This window comes from Bison bison, unplaced genomic scaffold (genome assembly GCF_000754665.1).
Source record: "Bison bison bison isolate TAMUID 2011002044 unplaced genomic scaffold, Bison_UMD1.0 scf7180017864265, whole genome shotgun sequence".
NCBI lineage: Eukaryota > Metazoa > Chordata > Mammalia > Artiodactyla > Bovidae > Bison > Bison bison.
The window spans coordinates 354,370-377,998 of NW_011494837.1; the positions used below are offsets into that span (position 1 = coordinate 354,370).

A 23,629-nucleotide genomic window follows, 5' to 3' on the forward strand; every position below is an offset into this window, starting at 1 on the left:
CCGCAGGAAAAGCTAGGAGGACATAAAATGTGAAGAACAGCCCTCATCAGTATGTAAGCCCTTTGACTTCATAGCACCTGAATTATGCATTGTGCACATAGATCTCTAACTGAAAATGCTGCCGGCTTTCCACTCACTCCTGCAAAGATAATTTCCTCAGGTAAACTTGCTTTGTGAAGGAAACCTTTACTCATAGGTTTTTATTACCACCATTCCAGCTCTTTATTACTGGAAACTATTTAAGTTTGAATCTTCCAAAAAGCAGAAAATATTTAAGTCTATTTAAAGTCTTCTCACTTTGAAGTGTGTTTTTCTGAAGACAGCCGAGCCAGAAAGTATAGAGGAAGCTGACCAGGAAATGGTGAGATCAGAAGCAATTCTTACAGCAGGAATTCACTCATTAACTCTGGGTCTTAAGCAATCACCTACCTTCCTGGGTTTGCTTCCTTATGGGTTACTTGGATAGAAGATGATGACACCTGTTTGGCATTATTCTTGAAAGGTGCACGAAACAGGCAGAGTGTCAGATAGCTTTAAGCTACATTACTTATTTGACCGTGTGGTCAAATGACCTGCAGTTTTCTTTTTCTTATTCTTCCTATAGGATAACTGTTTCAGCAATGTGCTTTATGGATTTCAGCAGGTTTCCTCTTGACACTCAAAACTGTTCCCTTGAACTGGAAAGCTGTAAGTGTAACCTCCCAATGGAGTGAGTACCTGTAGTCTGAACACACCATCACATACTTGCAGTAAATATCTTAACAAGCATGTGAACATTTTGATATAAGTTAAATATGTTTATCCAAAAAAGCTTATCGGTTGGTTGGTTGCTTGGTCTTTTGGGTAAGAATGATGATGGCAAATTGTCTTGCAGATGAGAAGATAAAAGAGTCAAGAAAAAAATGCTTTGGTAACTACATATTCTGCAGTTTTCACAATGATTTTAAAGGAATAGCTCCTTAAAAACGTGTATTCTTGCTAATGTTATTAACATAGAATGGCAAATTTAGAAAACTCTGCCATTTATGTTCTTATATGAATCCCAACCTTCCATTAGGTGTATCTTGTTTCCCCAGAAAAACCCAGCTCTAGATTTAGATCACCCAGTCAAAGCCCTGTCAAAGGACATCTGAGCCAGAGCCCTGTCAATTACTTAGATCCACACCCCCTCCCCAGCTATTTTTGACATGACTTATTAAACGCTGACTGCAATTTTTCATGATGCAGGTAAAGTGCTGGGAATCTCAACAGATGTCTCCTACAGAGACAATTCTCCCCAGACCCATTGGAAACTCTCTGTCACACTATTTGATCTTACAAGAGAATTTTCTACAAGCCCAGCTCACTTTGCAATTTCATCCAAGACAGTCACAAAACCAGTTTGAGGCCTAAAGCCTTGGCATCAGGCCTGTGAGTGAGAGGTGGTGCTGTGACATCACAGTGCACACAGACAGGGGAACAGCTGTTTGGAGAGTTTTTAAAGCATCATGTGGGCATGAGAAAACCCAACCACACTCTGTCAGTAATCAGGGTCTAATTTGTGGGAGGGTTTTTTTTTGTTTGTTTGTTTTTTATGATATGGGTATTATCAGTCTTTTGGCAAACATATATTTCAGAACCATGACATTGGACCAGACCCTGGGGATACAGAACTTTATAAAGCACCATCATGGACCTCATGGAACTTACAGGAGCTCATTCTAACTGCAGGGATGTTATTTTCTTGTCTTAGATGCCTACAATGAGGAGGATCTAATGCTGTACTGGAAACATGGAAACAAGTCCCTAAACACTGATGAGCACATTTCCCTGTCTCAGTTTTTCATTGAGGAGTTCAGTGCATCCAGTGGATTTGCTTTCTATAGCAGCACAGGTGCAGTATTTTGTGTGAACAAGTCATGAGCATTTATTAAGCATCTGCTGTCTGCAAAGCACATGTGGCTAGTCCTGAGTCCAAACAAGCCTCCCATTTGACCAATAATATATCCTTCTTTTCCCAGCAGCCATCTCTATCTTTGCAATACAGGTCTTCTTCAGCTGACGATGGGGTACCTTCCAGTAAACCCATCATGAGCTGAAGTACGTTTAATACGCCTAACCTCTTGAACATTATAAAGTAGCGTAGCCAAACTTAAACAGGCTCAGAACACTTAGATTAGTCTATGGTTGGCAAATCATCTAATGCAAATCCTATTTTAAAGTAAAGTGTTGACTATCTCCTGTAATGCAATTGAACACTGTACTGAAACTGAAAAAACAGAAAGGTTGTCTGGGTACAGAACGATTGCAAGTATATCAGTTGTTTGCCCTCAAGATCATGGGGCTGACCAACAGCTGGCTTGCTGCCACTGCCCAGCATCATGCAAGAACATATGGCTAGCATGGGAAAAGATCAGAATTCAAAACTGGAAGTACAGTTTCTACTGAATATTCATCACTTTTGTACCATCATAAAGTCAAAATAAGTCAAAGCATCCTAGGTCAGAGACCATGTGTACACATTTCTGTCTTTATCATGTAAACACCTTTAACTGATGTCTAGCTTCCCCTAGGCCCCTGCAGTCTACTCTTCATACAGCAGACAGAGTGTTCTTTTGAAAACATGAAGAACACAATTCTTTCCTGTTAAAACCCTGCGGTGCTTTTCCACCAAACTTACAGCAGAACTTAAGCTTCTCATCATGGCCCACAGGCCCTACCTGATCACTCTCTGCCTAAGGCTCTGACCTCACCAACCACCGCTCGCTGCCCGGCCTCCCCACTTCTTGCTTGTCTTCAAACACACCCACCTCACTCCACCCGCAGGGGTTCTGCTTTCACCTTCTTTGCCTGGTGTGTTTTCCCTGATTTTTTCATGACCAGCTTCCCCGTTTTGCTCAGAACTTCATTCAAATATCATCTCCTCAAAGAGTGCTTTCCTAGCCATCCTATGTACAATAAACCTCCCTCCTCGCCATTCCCCATGCGTATTTGTCTTCACAGCACTAACCACTTCCTGAAATACATCTCTGTTTGACTGCTTTCTTATCTGAGTGCCTGGCTAGAAAGAGTGTAGGGATCTATCTGTCTGCCTTGTTCGCTGTCTCTCACCCAGCACCTCAAACACGCCTGGGGCATGATAGATGCTCAATAAATAGCAACCGAATGACTTGATCAGTAAAGTGATTCCTGCACTTTATATGCCTATGAGAAGTAAGTACAGATATTGGGGAAATTTTAAATTTTATTTCAATACTTCTTTATTTTTTTGTTGTTACACAGACATACTTTATAATGAGAAAGATTAAAATGGGCTCCTATATGTGTGTGTGCTCAGTCACTAAGTCATATGCGACTCTTTTGTGACCCCATGGACTGTAGCCTGCCAGGCTCCTGTGTCCATAGGACTTTTCAGGCAAAATACTGGAGAGGGTTACCATTTTCTTCTCCAGGGGATCTTTCCAACTCAGGATCGAACCCAAGTCTCCTGTATCTCCTGCACTGTAGGCAGATTCTTTACCACCAGCAACACCTGGGAGCCCAAAATGGTCCCCTAATATTACTTTTTTTTAAAAGAGAAGAATAAAGCATTTTGAAAGTTGTATTCAAATATCAAGTTATTAATCTCTGAGTTCATTCAAGCATTTCTTAGGTTTTGAAAAGATCAGCATTTAGAATTTATTTTAGTTCACAAGTAGGTAATAGTTCTTCCTCACATTATGCATGAATTACCAAACAAGGTCACCTGAGAGCCAAATTCAAGTGTTTTTCTCAAATTAAACATATTAGTTTCATAAAAATATTTTATATTTTGTCTTCATGCCTATCATTAAAACAACCACCATAACCGCCACTCCTAAATCAGCTATACAGAAAAAAAATTACAATTCTGGCTCAGTTACAAGAGTCAGAAGTATAGTTACAATAATGAAACTTGGCAACCCACTCCAGTGTTCTTGGAGAATCCCAGGGACGGAGGAGCCTGATGGGCTGCCGTCTATGGGGTCGCACAGAGTCAGACACAACTGAAGTGACTTAGCAGCAGCAGCAGCAGCATCTTTAGCCTTTCAACACAGAATGAAGCCTTAGCATCAACAGGCCATTGAAGGTGACAGTCTTTGGATATAAAAATCTTCTGGGACATTGTCTTGGACTAAGTGCCCAGTCACTGCCCACCTCTTCCATTTCCCTGCTGCCAGTTCTCCAGCCCTTCTCTCTCTTTCATAAACTTCCTTTCTTTCTACCATGTGGCAACCAGATGGAGGTGGGTGGACACTTCCACCCAAAATTTAGTTCAGATGTCAAAACTGGTGATGGCACACAGATGCTGAAAGGGTATACAGAGATTTATTACTTACATAATGAGGTTTTCTAGAGAGAGCAGGGCAGGCTTCAAAGCATATCTGAAAATGTCTTGAGAGAACAGGAAGGGGCCTCTGGACTTGGGGTTCTGTGGTGCTTAGAAAGTGGGACTCAAGTGAGGGCTCCTTGCATGGGGCCATGTTTTCATGGTTTGATCTTCCCATCAGTAAAGAGAGAACATCTGGCTTTCTTCCTAGCTTGCCCAGGTGTGGAGCAGAAGGAGAAGTGGAGCTAGAGAGCTATCAGTAGTCAAATATCAAAAATAGAGTCCTACTCTTTTGCACTCCTGGAATGAGAGCTCCACTCCTTTCCAGAGCAGCACTATCTTTCCCGGTGGGTAAAGGGAGCTCTTCCTAGCTACAACTTCAACAACAGAACTATCCCTCGTCTCCCCTTCCCAGAAAAACTTCAAGACAGAGCAACATGTCTCCTGCTTGGTTGCCCAAAAAAAAAAAAAAAATTATTCAGAAAATTATGAGTTAAAAAAAGACCTCGTTGCCCAAATACATTTCAGAACTTAAAAGCATATGCATGTGTCTTTATGAAGTACTTTCCAGCTTTTCCTTATCCCTTATAATTTCACAATAATTATATGAAGCTATAACATCAGAGATGCTATTATTCCACTCTATAGCCATAATCAAAACTCTCAACTGCGGACTATAATAAAGTGGGATGTAACATGGGTAATACAAGACAATGAGTAGCTTAAAAAAAGGCATATTTTGACTTTAGAGTATAATACATCATGTATCTTTTATTACTCTTGGTAATGAAATTGTTTAGTGTTCCTGATGCATATCAACTGATAGAGAAACTAAAACAAGTAGGAAAAAGAAAGGTAACCAACAGTTAATTAAGAATAGAATACTAGGCATACAGTCTGCAAACTCAGTGAAGATTGACCAGGTATATGTTTGCCTAAATGTTTACCTGATCTGTCTAGTAAGTTTGCCATCTTGGGTTCAGAAATTACTACTGGGGAAGTAGAAGAGTTCTCCAACCTTGCAACACCTATAACTCAATTTTATTATTTTTAACCTATAGGTTAAAAGACTATAGGTTAAAATATATAGGTTAAAATATAGGTTAAAATCCTGAATAATTTGGATTACAGTCAACTGCATTTATAATGGAAAAATTAATCTTACCACTTATTTATAAAAGGTATATTTTCATTATTCATTGCTTACTTTAGGAAAGATTTAATAAGATTGGCATCATTGTAAAATAAAGCAAGATGATATGAAAGAGAAATATGAGAAAGAAAAATGTAAAATAAGCATAAGTTATCATATAGAATCTAACATGTAGTTACCAGGAAATGGCATCAGAGAAGTCCTATAGATGGTCCAAAAGCATGCTCTAACCTTCTAAACATGGTTTCTTGCAGCCAATGTGAAATGGGAAGCTGAACAATCTATGCATATTGACATGACTGCAACTGCTGCTTTGATCAGTACAAACTAATACCAACATGAATTTATATAATTCCAACAAGAGACAAAGAAACACCATTTGGCTACTTTTCAACAGATTAGAATAGATAAATTAATGGTACCCTCGAAACTTTGAAATAATAAAAATTGTTTATGGATACTCCCTTCCCCCAGCCCCTCTTTGAATCCCTAGCTATCTGGATCCTAACTTGGAATCCAGTGACAGAGAAGCTGCTGTGAATCTTTTCCTCCAGATGAAATGTTGCATGTCATTTGTTACAGCTCATAAGTGGTTTATTGGCTCTTGCATCAGTCATTAGCCATATATTGAAGACTTTTTCACCTGAAGAAACACTGCAAACACAAAACATTTTGGAGTAAGGTCTCTAAAGGCCACCCCACAAAATATAATAACCATTCATCCCTGAACAGCAAATATGAAATTTAAAGGAGAACCTTTGAGTCAGACAATTAAACCTACTGCAGTTCAGTTAGTTCAACCAACATTGGAGGCCCAGGTCCTATCCCAGTACTGGGTAAACAAGGGTGTCTTAAGTTCCATGTTACCTAAGAGCTTGGAGTCTAAAGAAGCAGGTTATTGTCACTAAGTATGGCATTTCCACCAAAAAAAAGCCTGTTCTGATGAAAACTTTGACTTTTCCTCATAGGTTGGTATAATAGGCTTTTCATCAACTTTGTGCTAAGGAGACATATTTTCTTCTTTGTCCTGCAAACCTATTTCCCAGCTATGTTGATGGTAATGCTTTCCTGGGTTTCATTTTGGATTGACCGAAGAGCTGTCCCCGCAAGAGTTTCCTTGGGTGAGTCTTTCTGTACCTTTGTGAAATGTTAATGTGGGAGAAATGTCAAGGAGGGTGAATGAATTGGTGATATGTGGAGAGGGAAAGAGGGTGATGGGTTAGTAGGGATAGTTATGATGTGCACTCAGGTTACAGTATTTGGCTTGACAGCCATAAGGGCAAATTCTAGCTAGACTCCTTCCTCGAAACCAAGACATTCAGTATGAAGACTGCACCAACTGACCCAAGGTGGAGGGTAGGGAGGAGAGAGGGTGAAGTTTTGAAGCAGAAACAGACTCATTTCACAAATGTCTCTTTTCTGCCTTTCAGGAAAACCTCCCTGTCTCTTGCCCAAGTTCACTTCACTTTGCCTGACAAACCCTTACATTGCAGAAGTTTTCAGTTCAAATGAATTTACACTCTACTATTGGTACCTTAATAAATTACCTCTTGGAGAGTCGAATGCTTGAATTTGGAAACATAAGAGCTAGTTTAAAAAAAATTATGGCATAGCCTGTTAATAAATACTGAAATCAGAATCCATTACAGCAGAATTTTAGGTGTTGTGGCACTTCAGAGATTACAAATGGGGAAACATTGCCAGCCTCATTAACAGGTGTGATTGTCACTCTATCTAGAGACATCACATGCCACTGTCACACACACAAATTTATGGAAACCACTTCAGACCCACTTAGCGATTTTGATTGAGTCCTTATAAAGTAGACTTGCCAAGCTAAGTACTTAGACAACATGTTACTTAATGAGAACCCAGGAGTCAAACCCACCTGCCTTCTTGGCTGGTTTGGGGCAGAACTCTCTCATTTGGGCTGATTTTGTTCTTTCACCCATAATGCTCTGTTTAGGGAGAAGATTGTTATAAATAGTTCACAGTCATCATAATTATCACACAATTCATTCCAGAAGGAGTGATTTCTAAGTTAATGTTGACAAATTATATGCATACTTCTAAAGATATTTGAAAGACATAAATTGTCATTAATATTAATGATTTGTTTACCTCTTTCCCCTACTAAAAGTTTCAGTTCACAAGCATTTGAGTCTTGAATGTCTTCAAGGGGGAAAATACCATCTGAATGAGTAACTAAATTATTGTGGCTGTTCCTTCATATCAGACCAGCCTGGCCCTGACCTCAGTACGGCAGTGGGGCAGTATAGACCCAAAGAGAGACTAAAGGCCCATTTCCAGCCCTTGAGACAGAATGAGAAAGGCATTCAGTCTCTAAAGGTTTATGGACATGAGTTTCAATGGGATCCCTGAAGCTGACTGCTTAGCTCTTATATCATGAAAATGACAGCAATAAAAGCTGGCTCTCAGGCAGGTTGGACTGAATGGGCAACACTGAAATTCTGTGCTGCTTGTGTTTACAGAGTTAGGAAATTGCTAGGCAGATTTATATAAAATAATATACAAATCAGAAGTGTCCCTCCTTCATTTTAATAGAGAGAACAAACATTTCTAGAACACTACTATGTTCTCAGGCTTTTGTTTCCTTCCACCCTCAGGTTCTTTGAAAGATACTTTGCCATCTTTTTTTTTTTTAATTTATTTGTTTATTGAAGTATAGTTGATTTACAGTGTTGTGTTAGTTTCGGGTATACAGCGAAGTGATTTAGATTCCTTTCCATTATAGGTTATTACAGGATATTAAGTACAGTTCCCTGTGCTATGCAGTAGGTCCTTGTTGTTATCTCTTTTATATATAGTAGTGTGTATCTGTCGGAGAAGGCAATGGCACCCCACTCCAGTACTCTTGCCTGGAAAATCCCATGGACGGAGGAGCCTGGTGGGCTGCAGTCCATGGGGTCGCACAGAGTCGGACACGACTGAAGCGACTCAGCAGCAGCAGCAGCGGCAGCAGCAGCAGTGTGTATCTGTTACTCCCAAACTCCTAACTTATAGATGCACCTAGTGGGGAGCAGAGATCCAGCCTAAGCTTCTTGGCACGTGGTTTGGAGTGACATCCTCCAGAGGAAGGGATACCTCTCAGTAATTTGTACAAAGATGGAGTTTGGGCTTGCAGAAGCCTTGTAACTGCTTATCTCACCTCCTTTTCTTCTTGCCCAAGTTCAACCCTACCACCAGAGTGATACTTCTGTGACACAAATGTGATCATCATACTCTCAATCTCAAATGTGATTGCAGTAAATACACTCAACTTGGAATTCAAGGTGTCCCTTGAGGCTTGTCAGATAAAACACAGGATACTGGGTTAAATTTGTATTTTAGTTAAGCACCAAACAATGTTTGAGTATAGGAACATCTGAAATATTGCATGGAACACACTGATACTGAAACATTATTCATTGTTTATCTGAAGTTCAAATATAACTGAATATTCTGTTTTTATTTGCCAAATTTTCAGCCACACCCCTGCCCTAAAATACTTGCCCTAATAGTGAAAGTAGCTCAGTTGTGTCTGACTCTTTGCAATCCCATAGACTGTAGCCTACCAGGCTCCTCTGTCCATGGAATTCTCCAGGCAAGAATACTGGAGTGAGTTGCCATTTCCTTCTCCAGGGGATCTTCCCAACCCAGGGATCAAACCTGGGTCTCCTGCACTGAAGGCAGATTCTTTACTGTCTGAGCCACCAGACTTACCTTAATAAGCTTCAGTCAATTTGAATATTCAGTGTTCTCAAACAGGCCCTTTTGCCTATCTGCTTCTCTCACCTCTGGACATTTGTGCTGACTCCCACTCTATCTAGAATGCCCTCCCTACCTGTCTTTCTCTGACAAATTTAGCCACTTCTGAACAAGCCAGAAGCCTTTACCGATGGTTTCAGGCAGGTATGGTCTCTCTCATCTTTGAACCACAAAGCGCTTTGTATCTCTCCTAAGGAACCTGCTTCATCTGTTTCCTGTTCAGCTGTGGGGTGGGTTGGTAGCTCATCTTGTCTTCTCTATTAGAATATGAATTCTTCAAGGATGGTGACTAGCACAGTGCCCTGCACGTATTTTGTGCTTAATATATAGTTGTTAGACTGCCAGTATTTCGCCCACCATGTTTTTAATAGCTGTATTTTAGTTACTAACTAAAAAACAATGATGATTCATTTCTCATTAAGACTCTTCTGCATTTGGGTTCATTTGCTGACTAAGGATGAATCATTTGCTGGTTAAAACCCTTCCACGTCTGTCATGTTTCAGATAAAGAACAATAGAGGCAGAACAGCACAGAGTATCAGTTGTGATTAGGCAATTCTATTACTAGAGATAATAGCAATCATAACTCAGAGTATGTATTGGGTTAAAATACTAGTCTATGATTCTATTCAATTTTACACAGATAAGGAGTGAAGAACTCTTACAAAGTTGTTGAAGGATGTTTTTACTGTCATGAAGGGTTCTCTTCTCCCCTCTCTCATCCTCTTCCTTCCTTGCTTGCCTCTATCATTCCTGTTGGGCCCCTCTGCATTCCTGTTGGGTATCCCCTTTATATACAATGTATAAAGTAATGGGGTCATTTATCAGGAAATAGACAGATATTTCCTGGCAAAGGAAGGCAACTACAACTTTCAGACATGTATTCATTCATAAAGAAAAATGCATAATGGAGGCTATGCCATATACCTGGAAAATAATACTTAGAAGCTATTCATTTTACCATTATAGAAGTAACTAGAACACCTATGCAGTGGACTCTGGCACCACATCTGTGAGATAATGGTTGGTACTTTCTGTCCAAAGAGCAGTATTGGGATATCCAGCCTACCTTCCTCTCCCTTACATCACTTAATATTTTCTTTCTGCCTTGGCCCACAGGGGAAATGTTTTTACTCATTTAAAGATGAATGTAGACATCTTTCCTTTCAAAAGAGCTCCCTACAACACAGCTACTGAGGGGTGAACTGACCTAGTAGTTCTAAGTGTCTTCTGTAGGCCCTCATGCCCTCACAAAGATCGATGTGTGTAAACTGCATAGCTCAGGGCTACAATGGCCGAAGCACTCAACCAAAGCTTCCTTCCTTTCTCTAGATCCCTTTCTGACTCCTAATCCAGTGGTCTTTGCATTGCATCCCGTTTAATCCACTCAGAAGCTGAGATCACTCTTAAGTTCTTTCATAGCTTTCTCACTGTCCGCCCATCCCCCAGAGGCACTTGAAGGCTGATCTGAGCTGTCTGTCAGTTACCACCTCTTGTCTTCTGCCGTTCAGGAAACATTATCCTTTCCTGGCATGGGGCCCCACACCCCTGACATTTGCCTCATCGTGTATGGCAAAACATAGCCAATGAGAAATAAAAATAGATAACAATCCTCCCCTGACTGAAGGGCTCCTAGGATCTCATATGTAACCTTAAGAATTAATAGAGGGGAGAAACTGCATGGCTCAGGGAAGTTGAGTCTCAGGGTCCAGACTAAATATTGTCTCAATGCTTTCCTATCTATGCATAGCGATTTCAGTAGGTGGGAAGATAATTCTCTAATTCCAACACAGGTCCTTTCTTTGACTAAATGCTCACTTCATATAATTCAAAACTCCTTTATTGCAGTGTTAACTTTAATGGGCTTAGAAGGAATACAATTTGTCAAGATTAATGTATTTCTAAGGGGCGGCTCAAGACATAATAAGTGTGTTTAATGTAGCTGTAATACTCCTCACTCTAAATTCTATTGCTTTAGGAATTTATACATCAGTTTTCTCATCCTTTACTCCCTTTCCCCCACTCCCCACCCTCCCCATCTGCTTCTTTTAAACAGGAAAATCTAGAATGCTGGTTTAAAAATAAACTTACCATTAGTTAGTTGGACTACTGCTACTGCTACTGCTAAGTAGCTTCAGTCGTGTCCGACTCTGTTCGACCCCATAGACAGCAGCCCACCAGGCTCCCCCGTCCCTGGGATTCTCCAGGCAAGAACACTGGAGTGGCTTGCCATTTCCTTCTCCAATGCAGGAAAGTGAAAAGTGAAAGTGAAGTCGCTCAGTCGTGTCTGACTCCTAGCGACCCCATGGACTGCAGCCCACCAGGCTCCTCCGTCCATGGGATTTTCCAGGCAAGAGTACTGGAGTGGGGTGCCATTGCCTTCTCCATAGTTGTACTAAGCACCCTTCTAAAGAAAATGACTGCTTGTTTATTGCTATCTGGCAAATATAAATGATCCAATCCCCTTTTATTGACTCAACAGTCATCAATGTGAAATACATGACAGGAGCATGTATTTGTGTGTTTTTCTAAACCCTTATTTCATCTGCTAAGCCTCATGTTACTGTCACTGAAAAAAAAAAAAGAATCAAGTACTATCTTCCATATCTTCAAAACCCAGTAAGAGGAAACATTTAAAAAATTTTGAACAAATGAGGTAAGTGACTAAACAGGAATATTCATTTAGGATTTTCATAGTTTTACCAGTGAAATCCTGACGAAATAAGACTTCCGGCCTCTTGAAAAGCACAAAATACCTTCATGCTTCCCGACAGAATTCCACACTCAGTTTTATAGCATCTTGTCTCAGAGATACTCCATATATAGAGACTGGTCTATAATCTTAAAAACAAAAGGAAATTTCCTTTTCAGGTTCAGAATGAGAGGCCACAGGTTTGCATGAAATAAAAGCATGGGTTTCTATATTCAGAGAGAAGGTTTCAATTCTGCTCCTGGCAAAATTCAGGCTAATTAGCCACTTTTCACTCATATTTCTTTTCTGCAATGTGTGGCTAATATTTACCTAGGTTTGTGGTGGGTAACGGAGAAGGCAATGGCACCCCACTCCAGTATTCTTGCCTGGAAAATCCCATGGACGGAAGAGCCTGGTGGGCTGCAGTCCATGGGGTCTCGAAGAGTCGGACACAACTGAAGCGACTTAGCAGCCCCAGCAGCAGTGGTGGGTAAACATTCAATAAAGGCAAACAAGTTGTATTTATTAATCTCAGCTTCAGGTATACGTACTGCTGCTGCTAAGTCACTTCAGTCGTGTCCAACTCTGTGTGACCCCATAGAGGGCAGCCCTCTAGGCTCCTCTGTCCCTGGGATTCTCCAGGCAAGAACACTGGAGTGGGTTGCCATTTCCTTCTCCAATGCATGAAAGTGAAAAGTGAAAGTGAAGTTGCTCAGTCGTGTCCAACTCTTGGTGACCCCATGGACTGCAGCCCACCAGGCTCCTCTGTCCATGGGCTTTTCCAGGCAAGAGTACTGGAGTCGGGTGCCATCGCCTTCTCTGATACGTACACCTGTACCTTAATAAAAATTTCATATCTCCATGTTTATGTAGCAAGGAATGCTAACGGTATCCACCAATATGCACACTGTTGACATGACCATTGTTGGGGAGACCTGAGACTCAATGAGTCAGTGGCCTGCATGTAATGGTAATTGCTGGAGAAGCATTTAGGTTTCTTATTCTGGAGTTCAAATCCATGTGAAGGTGAGATTTCGGGTTCTCCCACAGTGACTGTCAGATTGCCAAATGGCTTTGGTCTACACCATCCACAGGAAAAAACTTAATTTGAAATTGAATAGCTCTGTAGCGCTGTCATTGTCTTTGATGTGGGCCTCCCTCAGATGAAAACCTTACAAAATGACAGAATTTGTTGAAAAGGTAGGAATGTGTGGCTGAGAGCTGTCCACCTGCTGTGTCTGTACATTTTAGGAGTAAATCACAGTGTTCTTCCTGCTGTTTGGGACTCTGTCTGCTGACATTAAAATGTCCTCACAACTTATAAAAATCATTAAGGATTCCATTTGCACCTCCCTGGTGGGAAGTTAAGAAATAAAACCATGCCAGCCAGCATACATTTCGAATATTTACAATACTAGGCTTTCTCTCCAGGCACTACTCTTGCAGCCTCTCTCTGAGAAATCAGTGTAGACACAGAAGAGCTCTCCCTAAAGTTGTCATTTTTATTAAGGAAATCTCAGTCGCTCCTTTCTCCCTTGTCCCCCAGAATCTTGATCTCCTTACCTCTGATGCCCATTGCAGGGATTAAAGAAGGGAAAGGAAGAGAAAACGAAATGAAAGGGAAAGCAGTAAGAAGGGAATAATAGTAGGGAAGAAGTGGGAAAAATAGGAGACAGGGTAACGGGAGGAGTGGGGCAAAAAGTAATTGGTGTTTAGCAGCTGCTTAGTCGGAGAAGGCAATGGCACCCCACTCCAGTACTCTTGCCTGGAAAATCCCATGGACAGAGGAGCCTGGTGGGCTGCTGTCTATGGGGTCGCACAGAGTCGGACACGACTGAAGCAACCTAGCAGCAGCAGCTGCTTAGTAAATACTTACTCAGAACTAAGCCTCCACCACCACACTTCCAATCTGAGTCGCAACTGAGCTGTAGTTTCAGTAACATGGGACAAAGTTAGAGCAATGACAATGGCCTGTAAGTATTCTATGTGAAAGAAAAGTACAGGGACAGCAATCTTTAATGCTACTAAAGAGCACTCCCTGACAAACGAAAGATTTAAGATTGACATGAAGATACTTTCTTAACCGTAAAAGTTGTGAAATGATGGGGAATAGTGGTGGAAATGGTTTTAGAATTAATTTCTTTTTCAGAAGAATTTTTTTCTATGGCTGATTCATGTTGATGTTTGGTAGAAACCAATACAATACTGTAAAGCAATTATCCTTCAATTTAAAATTTCTTAAAAAATTTATTGGAGTATGGTTGCTTTACAGTATTGTGTTAGTTTCTGCTACAGCATAGTGAATCAGTTATACATATATCTCCTCTTCTTTGGCTTTCCTTCCCATTTAGGTCACCACAGAGCACTCAGTAGAGTTCCCTGTCCGTAGTTTCTCGTTAGTTATCTATTTTATTCATAGTATCAGTAGTGTATATATGTCTATCTCAATCCCCCAATTCATTTTCCCCCTTTCCCCCCTTGATATCCATCTGTTTGTTCTCTATGTCTGTGTCTCTATTTCTGCTTCAGTTCAGTTCAATTCAGTTCAGTCACTCAGTTGTGTCTGACTCTTTGCAACCCTATGGATTGCAGGACACCAGGCTTCCCTGTCCATCACCAACTCCTGGAGTTGTTCAAATTCATGTCCATTGAGTTGGTGATGCCTTCCAACCATCACATCCTCTGTCGTTGCCTTCTCCTGCCTTCAATCTTTCCCAGCATCAGGATCTTTTCCAGTGAGTCAGTTCTTTACATTAGGTGGCCAAAGTATTGGAGCTTCAGCTTCAGCATCAGTCCTTTCAATGAATATTCAGAATATTTAGTGAGGTCAGTTCAGTTCAGTTCAGTTGCTCAATTGTGTCCGACTCTTTTCGACCCCATGAATCGCAGCATGCCAGGCCTCCCTGTCCATCACCAACTCCCAAAGTTCACTCAAACTCATGCCCATCGAGTTGGTGATGCCATCCATCCATCTCATCCTCTGTTGTCCCCTTCTCCTCCTTACAATATAATATTACTCAGCCATACAAAGGAGCAAAACTGGGTCATATGCAGAGACATGGATGGACCTAGAGATGGTCATACAGAGTGAAGTAAGTCAGAAAGAGAAAAACAAATATTGTGTATTAATGCATATATGCAGGATCTGAAAAAATTGGTATAGACAATCTCAGAGAATTTTTAAAAATGGAATACGTTTTTACTTTTCTGGGATGGTTAAAAGAGGCCCAGCTGAGGGTAGGAGCCATGAATCTTTAGGGACACGTCTGACTCTGGAAACTTTAGCTGGAGGGAAGGGGAACATCATGGACAGTGGGGCTGAGGGTAAGAAAAAGACACAGGAAGAGAAACCCAACGGGAGGTTCTGGCTTAGGCTCAAGCTGTACTCGGTTGACTTGCTGAGATTCCCGGCCCTCACACACTTGTGATCAGCAGATAGCGGCCTGGAAATGTCCCCCCTGGTGTCCTCTGGCTCTGGAACCTGAAGCTGAATGGTGCTGTCAGTGAGCTGTTCATCACTGTTCTTGAATGGCAGGAATCACCACAGTGCTGACCATGTCCACGATCCTCTCCGGGGTGAGTGCCTCCATGCCCCAGGTGTCCTACATCAAGGCTGTGGATGTGTACCTGTGGGTCAGCTCCCTCTTTGTCTTCCTGTCAGTCATTGAGTACGCAGCCGTGAACTACCTCACCACAGTGGAAGAGCGGAAACGATTCAAGAAGACCGGGAAGGTACTGCCTTGCTTTCACTACTGGATCCTTTTTGGAATGTGAAAAAGGCTATCCTCATCCATGCCCTCTCCTGGCAGTATTGCAACCCTTGTATGAAGTTTGTGTAACTTGGCAAAATGCAAGTTTATGACAAATAATCTTGAACTTTACCCTTTCTGCTCTGCACTGGCTGGTTTCCTTGGCATCGCAAAAGAAAGTTTTGCCAGGAGGTTTTCTGTATGAGGAATTTCTCACAATGTGCTCCCCTCTACTGACTTTAACCCTGGAAAAGAAGGGGTTGATGTACAAATCATATCCTTTCATGTAGATGAATGATGCTGATGGTGTGTGTGTGTATGTGTGTGTTAGTCACTCAAACCTGTCCAACTCTCTGTGATCCCATGAACTGCCAGGCTCCTCTATCCATGGAATTCTCCTGGCAAGAATGCCGGAATGGATAGCCTTTCCCTTCTCCAGGAGATCTTTCTGACCCAGCGATTAAACTGGGTCTCCTGCACTGCAGGCAGATTCTTTACCATCTGAGCCACTAGGGAAGCCCAAGGATGATGATAGCTAACGTTTAATGAGTGTTTCTTATCTGTTGGCTTTGTGCTAACCACCCAACATATTATATTACTTAATTCTCACTGTAACCTGAAGAGGACAGTACTTTATCACCTTCATTTTACAGAGGTGAAGTAGGAGCAGTTGGGGAGTAACTTTACCAAGGTCACACAGCTTTAGAGGAATCAAGATATGCTTCTGGAGCTTTCTGACTCCAAAGGCTGTGCTCTCAACCAGTAAATAATAGATCTCCACCAAGAGCTAGGATTTATTTATTTTTCTTGTCACTCAGGTGAGTGGTAGAGCATAAAGGAAGGTTCTTCTCTTCACCATATACAGGGAACAAGGTGCCTTCTGGGTCCTAAGTGTTGTCACATATTTCTTATGACATTGCTTTATCAACCTGGATTGATTGATCTCTACCTGCTCCGTTCACAAAGGGTTGGGGCACCAATTGAAGTAAAACATGCTGTTTTACTTCAGAAACCTAGCGGATCCAATTAATATGTGTGTATACATACATACACACATGCAAATTAATTTGATACACATGTATATGTATTGCTGTTGTTCAGTTGCTAAGTCATATCCAAGTCTTTGCAAGCCCATGGACTGCAGCACTCCAGACCTCCCTGTCCTTCACCATCTTCCAGAGTTTGCCCAAGTTCATGTCCATTGAGTCAATGATGCTATACAACCATCTTATCCTCTGCTGTCCTCTTCTCCTTTTTCAATCTTTTCCAGCATCAGGGTGTTTTCCAATGAGTTGGTTCTTTGCATCAGTATTGTATATGGTCAAAGTGTGTGTGTGTGTGTGTATATATATACTGTGTATATATATATTTTCATATGTATGTATATATATAATGCAATAATTTTAATGTGATACATTCACACTGGTTTAAGAAGAAATTCTTAAATGAGTATTTATACATACCAAAACGTTATTTAATATTTTTTATGCTTCTAGTGAGAGTATTTAATCCTTTTTAAAAAGAACATTTTTATATCCTCTTCTTGAACTGAACCCTCATACTGGCTCCACGATGTAGGCCTCAGAGTGGTTATTATCTCTATTTCTAAACTGAAACAGAAGAGTTTTAGTGAAGTGAAGTGATTTGCCAAAAGATCCACAGCTAACAGATCTGCAATCACAATTCAGATCACCTAATGCTACTTCAGTTTTTAAATTTCATATCCTTTGAGTCAAAGCTGTAATGGAAGCTGATTTTGCTTCATCAGAGATTCTTTAGTTCCTTTTGTCGACAGCATGGAAGTACGTGTCTCTGTCACATACACAGTGACTGCTATGCAGGTGTGAGAAAATCAGGAGCTTTTAGACAAGCATGCAGTGATCAGAATGCGCACCTCACCTGGGATTTGTTAAGATTCTCACCCAGTAGGTCTGGGTAGGAGCTAAGAGTCTGCATTTCTAAGATGGCCCAGACTCCACTGATCCACAGCACACTGTGAACAGCAATGATTAGGTAAGATGTGAAGTGAAAGAGAAAACAGTGATGAGGAAAAGAATTTTGTTCTTTTTTTATTTTGTTTTGTCTTTATGTGGGTAGTGGTTAACTGAAGAAAGAGGCACTATAGTGATTTTGGCCACCTGTATCTAGTCCTTTGACTCCCCAAAACCTACCTCTTCGTCTTCCCACCTGTACCACTAGCCACCCCCACCAAAACATCTGTGATCACTGAATTTTTTTCACTTGATCAAGTTGTACACAATCTTCTGTGTACCACAGAAGAGATTCTTTTGAGTTAATAAGCATTATTCACTTTAAACCCCACTCCAGTACTCTTGCCTGGAAAATCCCATGGACGGAGGAACCTGGTGGGCCGCAGTCCATGGGGTCACTAAGAGTCGGACTTGACTGAGCGACTTCACTTTCACTTTTCACTTTCATGCATTGGAGAAGGAAATGGCAACCCACTCCAGTGTTCTTGCCTGGAGAATCCCATGGATGGGGGAGCCTGGTGGGCTGCCATTTATGGGGTCGCACAGAGTCGGACACGACTGAAGCAACTTAGCGGCAGCTGCATTCACTTTAAAAGACATTTTTTAATTGTAGTAAAATGCACATAACATAGAACTTGCCATCTTAATTGTTTTTAAGTGTACAGTTTGGTGGTATTAAGAATATTTACACTGTTGGGATTCTCCAGGCAAGAGTACTGGAGTGGGTTGCCATTGCCTTCTCCAATACAACCCAGAAAGTGTTCACCTTTCAAAACTGAAACTCTGTACCCATTAAACAACTCCCCATTTCCCCTCCCCCTACCCAACCTCTGGAAACCACCCTTCTAAGCCTCCTTCAAAGTTGCAATTTTCTCAAAAAAAGAGTCCTACTTGCCCTTCATATGTTTGTGGGACAAAGGAAAGAGCACAGATTTGGAGTCAAAAGTGATGCCAAACCTAACAACCTAGCTCAGTATCCCAGACTGTCTCATTCTGTATTTGCAAAACGGTGGAATTTCTTCTCTATTACCTTGTTGTGAAGATCAAATGTTATAATAAATGCATCTGAAATTTTTGCAAACTATATAGCGCTACACAAATGTTACATTCTTATTGTGACTAGCGCCCAGAGCATACGCTCTGAAGGAGTAGCAGTTTTGGGAACAGGCTGTTTGAGATCTTTAAAGAGATCTTTAAAGGGCTGGGATGTTCTGGTGAGACACAAGGAAGAAACATGTATCTGAAGGTTTGGGGGTTAATCGATGATACCTCTTCTCTCTGTACCTGAGTTGGGAAACCAGTTTGAGGGAGAGAGAGATGTAGCAGCCAGACAGATGGATGTGATGATCTTATTTTGTTACTGGTAAAGTAGTTTGGAGAAAGTGCCTTAGATCTGTGAGCCAGGGGGGTCCCACTAATATTTCATCCCTGTATCCAATGTACTTACTCTCCTTGGTCATGGGAAAATTTTGATGCTTCAGGATTTCTCTGTAAGGACAGTTTCCTTTACCTCATTTCAGAGAACAAACCTGGACACCAATGCAGATCCAAAGTAACTCCAAAGGGGCTAAGCCACACGTGCTAGTTCCCTCCTCCAAAGCCCTCGGATGATGGGAAAGACCAGGAATGTTAGGCTACAGAGCTCTTCCCTGTGAAACCATGAAAGAATCTGCCTGCAATGCAGGAGATGAGGGTTCCATCCCTGGTTCAGGAAGATCCCCTGAAGAAGGAAATGGCAACCAACTCCAGTATTCTTGCCTGGGAAATCTCACAGACAGAGGAGCCTGGTGGGCTACCGTCCTGGGGTTGCAAGTTCAGACACAACTTAGCAACTAAACCACCACTGGCACCAAGTACAGGTCATTTCCTACCACCACCACCCCATCACCACCACCGCACACCTGTCCCAACCACCCCCCACCCCGGCCCCCAGACACCAAGAGCTGGGAGAAGAGCAAGGGCCATGGAAAATTTGTCCCTGGTGTTGACCTTTGCCCAGAAAGGAGAAAGGAAACTATTAATATTTTATTTCTTATTCCTTCACCCAAATGTTTTCCTAATTCTAGGACTTAGAATTCAGTCTAAGACCGTCAAAACTACATTTTAAATATAATATGCCTTAGTTATGTGCTTATTTGCAAGCTGGAGAGAAAAAAAGAAAAGACCAGTTCAAAAGCTATTTCTGTTGAAACAGCCAACTTACCTACTTGTGGAAATTAGCAGCCTGCTGGTAAATTGTGCACTGTAAGACTTAATCAGTTTTAGAGATCTAAAATATCATAATGGAAAAAGAAAATGGTACCCTTGTTTTTCAAAGAAGAGTATATCTTTTCTTAACACTCTAATGACATTTTGGGGACTTCCCTGGTGACTTAAACAGTAAAGAAACCGTCTGCAAGCAGGAGACCCATGTTTGACCCCTGGGTTGGGAAGATCCCCTGGAGTAGGAAATGACAACTCACTCCAGTATTTTTGCCTGAAGAATTCCATGGACAGAGGAGCTTGGCGGCTACAGTCCATGGGGTCACAGAGAGTTGGACACAACTGAGCATAGCACCACAGTGACATTTTTATTAAGATAAAAGTGTGGATGTTCAGTGAGACAACTCAGCAGTGTTCTGGGTGGCTAGCAAAACCACCAAGGGGACTATACACAGTTATTCTATCCTCTGATCCAGAGTTGAACATATTATTAATGTTATTATTGGCTATTGGTTAGTAATTCAATCTTGATGCTATTTCATGTTTATTTTACCCATTTTCATCTTACTATGGAAAGTTTCCGGGACTAAAACAAAAAGGGACAACATAACTCTAATATGGTTTGCTGGTTAGTTTACTGACTGCACAAAATTGTCCCTTTGCGTTTTGAATTCAGTAAAACATTAGGCTTTTGAGTCAGTACAAACAAAATACATGTTTTGGTAGAATTTACTCTGCAGCCTCCGATTTGAATTCTGAGTACTTTCATCCAACAGTAGCCAGTGTATATTGTTCATTTTTAAACCTCCCTATAGATCAAGAAGAGATTTTGTTTTCTCGGAAAGCATCACCAGATGCTATTATTCTGTTTTGGGACAAAAAAACAAAACAAAACAAAACAAAACACTGATTAAGCATACTGCTCTGTTTTTTTCTAAAAAGGAAAACTACATTGAAAAACAAGTCCATTTAGTTGATACATCATATTCCATTTCAATTCACAAACTTAGAGCAAACAATTCACACCACTCAGAAACAGAAAGGAACACCTGAAACAATGTCCCTCTTGGGGAAACAAACATTGAGTGGTACAGTCTAACAGGCCAGGACTAAATTAGAAAACATTTTCAATTATAGTTGTGGTACATTTATTTGTATAATGTTCAAATATTTGTATAATACTCGCTCCTTAAATCCATATTAAAAATGGATGTCTAAGACGATGTTTTCCATTTATGATGGTGAGTTTTAATCACACACCAGAAGCAAAACTAGACTTTTACTCTTTAAAATAAGCATTCTTATTATTTATTAAAACTGTTTTAAAAATCTGATTGTTTAGCATTTGACTGTAATTCCTTCTCCTAAAACCATATTCATGACTTACTAACAAAGTCTTTTTGTTAGATTTCTAGAATGTACAGTATTGAGGCAACTCAAGCCATGGCCTTTGATGGTTGTTATCATGACTGTAAGACTGACATGGACCAGACTTCCTTTTCTCTACACTCAGAAGAGGACGCCTTGCAAGGAAGATGCATAGGCAATCTCAGTGCAGATTCACCTCGGATACAGAGGAGAAAATCCCTAGGAGGGCAGGTTGGTAGAATCATTCTGGAGAACAACCATGTCATTGACACCTATTCAAGGATTTTATTTCCCACTGTGTACATTACGTTTAATTTGTTCTACTGGAGTATTTATGTTTGAAGAGGAAATCCAAATTGATAAAATGTGTTTGGAGTCAGATTATGTTAAAAACAACAACGAAAACCACCAACTCTTAACTATAAGTTGGATGGTACCAGACTAAACTGGAGTCAGCCAATCACCTATCCTGTCCTAAAGAAAATGTGAAAGTTGACTGATTTACCTCAAGGAAAGACTTTAAAGTCTTAGGAGAATTTGGCTCTATCAGTAAGGGTCACAAGCATGCATAATATGGAAAACCAATTTCCATAGGGAAGGGATTTGTACCTACTTTATCTGGACTCTCCTTGCTTTCTAAATGTAAATTATCTGCATTTGAGTGAAAAATTAAGCTTGACTATGCCCATGGTGGCTCAGATGGTAAAGCATCTGCCTACAATGAGGGAGATCCAGGTTCAATCCCTGGGTCAGGAAGATCCTCTGGAGAAGGAAATGGCAACCCACTCCAGTACTCTTGCTTGGAGAATCCCATGGACAGAGGAGCATGGTAAGCTACAGTCCATGGGGTTGCAAAGAGTCGGACACGACTGACTTTTCACTTTCAGTAAAAACTTTTCAGTGCCAATTATTCAGGGTGACTATGTTTCTTAGTGCTAGCCAGCTGTCAGATTCCCTGACAGCATTGGATCCTTCCGAGGAAGAATATTAGCATCAAGGTGGCACCATGGACTCTCACACAGCTGAGATCCTCTTGAAGAGTATCCTTCTTCCGTCTCCAATCAAGTCTTTTATCCTATTTTACTATTGTTTCGTGCATTATTGACACCAAGCAGGACAAAAAAATCTAAACGTCAGTCTTCCCATCCTAATACTAAGTTGCTATTATACATTAATTTTCAATAATAGCATCTTGTAGCTTTCATACCTTTTTGGAGGTATTTAATTAGTTGCCTTTGTTTACCAAATGTTTATTGACCTCCTACATGTACTGGGTACTTTATTAGGTGTTAGATATACTAAAAGAATGAATACAAGCTGACATTCCTGCCATCAGTCAGTGCACAGCATAGTAGGAACAGTGAAATGGCAGCTATAGTCAATAATAAATGTAATGGATGTTAAAGCAGAGCTATATATACTGTGCTTCTGAGGTTCTGCAAAAGGGATGCCAAAAGAAGGAAAAGAACATCCACAATGGGATGTGGGCTCTTAATTTATAAACAAAGATACTTCCAGACATGGGGTTGAGTGGAAAACACTGAATGAAATGTATGTATCCCATAGCAATCTTTAGTAACTTTGGTGGAACTAAGTAAATAGGGTCAGGTGGGTATTAAATAAATGTTTGGTAAGTAGAAAAAAACTCCAATGTTCAGCATTCATTTTGTAGATTGACAGTGTGCATGTTTTCGTGTTAAGTATTTGTGAAAAAGATTCCATTTAGAGATAAGCTCTTGATAGGAAGTATGAAATATTTCTCATCCTATTTTGATTTCTGGGATTGAATTAAGGGAAATAAATAGTGTATTACTTTCAGGTGTCTTGCCATTTATTTTTTACCATAAAGTGAGCTAAAATTATTTGAATTATTTCATGCCAGGTGAAGAGACAAATAACGTCCTACTTGTTTACCAATAACATTGGTTTTGATTCTCTATCGTTAATGACATAATGTTCCAGAAACTTATTTTCCTCTTCGGTGCAAAAGGCAAATTCTTTCTCTATTATGATTTCCCTCATGGGCAGGCTAATTTGGGGATATTTCATTCTATTTTCTTAATAAAACTCTCCAATTCTTTCAAAACTTTCTAAGGATTATATTTTTCTAGGAAACTGTCCAAAGTTGAGCTAACTTAATTTATTTTAAAACTTTATTTGATTGGAGATAGACAATGAATAAAATTTAAAACTATTTATTAAATAGTTTTTAAGCATGACTTAAAAGGGATAATATTTTCTAGGATTATATTTTCAAAATGTAAAACAGATTAATATCCTAAGTGGATCTTTGAGAATTTGTAGCTATTATTTAAGCAAAATACTATAGTTGGATTAACATTTCTGCTTCTGATATACTCTGTATATAATTGATGCCAA

General features: G+C 40.5%; 1 protein-coding gene across 1 annotated transcript in view; it reads left to right on the forward strand.

Moving 5' to 3' along the window:
- Positions 1–21,592, forward strand: part of GABRR3 (gamma-aminobutyric acid (GABA) A receptor, rho 3) — a 44,891-nt gene extending 23,299 nt beyond the window's left edge. Inside the window, exons 5-9 of the mRNA XM_010848381.1 lie at positions 605–687; positions 1,733–1,873; positions 6,449–6,601; positions 15,476–15,672; positions 21,290–21,592. Coding sequence (XP_010846683.1) covers positions 605–687; positions 1,733–1,873; positions 6,449–6,601; positions 15,476–15,672; positions 21,290–21,592 — 877 coding nt within the window. The remainder of the gene's footprint in view (positions 1–604; positions 688–1,732; positions 1,874–6,448; positions 6,602–15,475; positions 15,673–21,289) is intronic.
- The last annotated feature ends 2,037 nt before the right edge of the window (positions 21,593–23,629 follow it).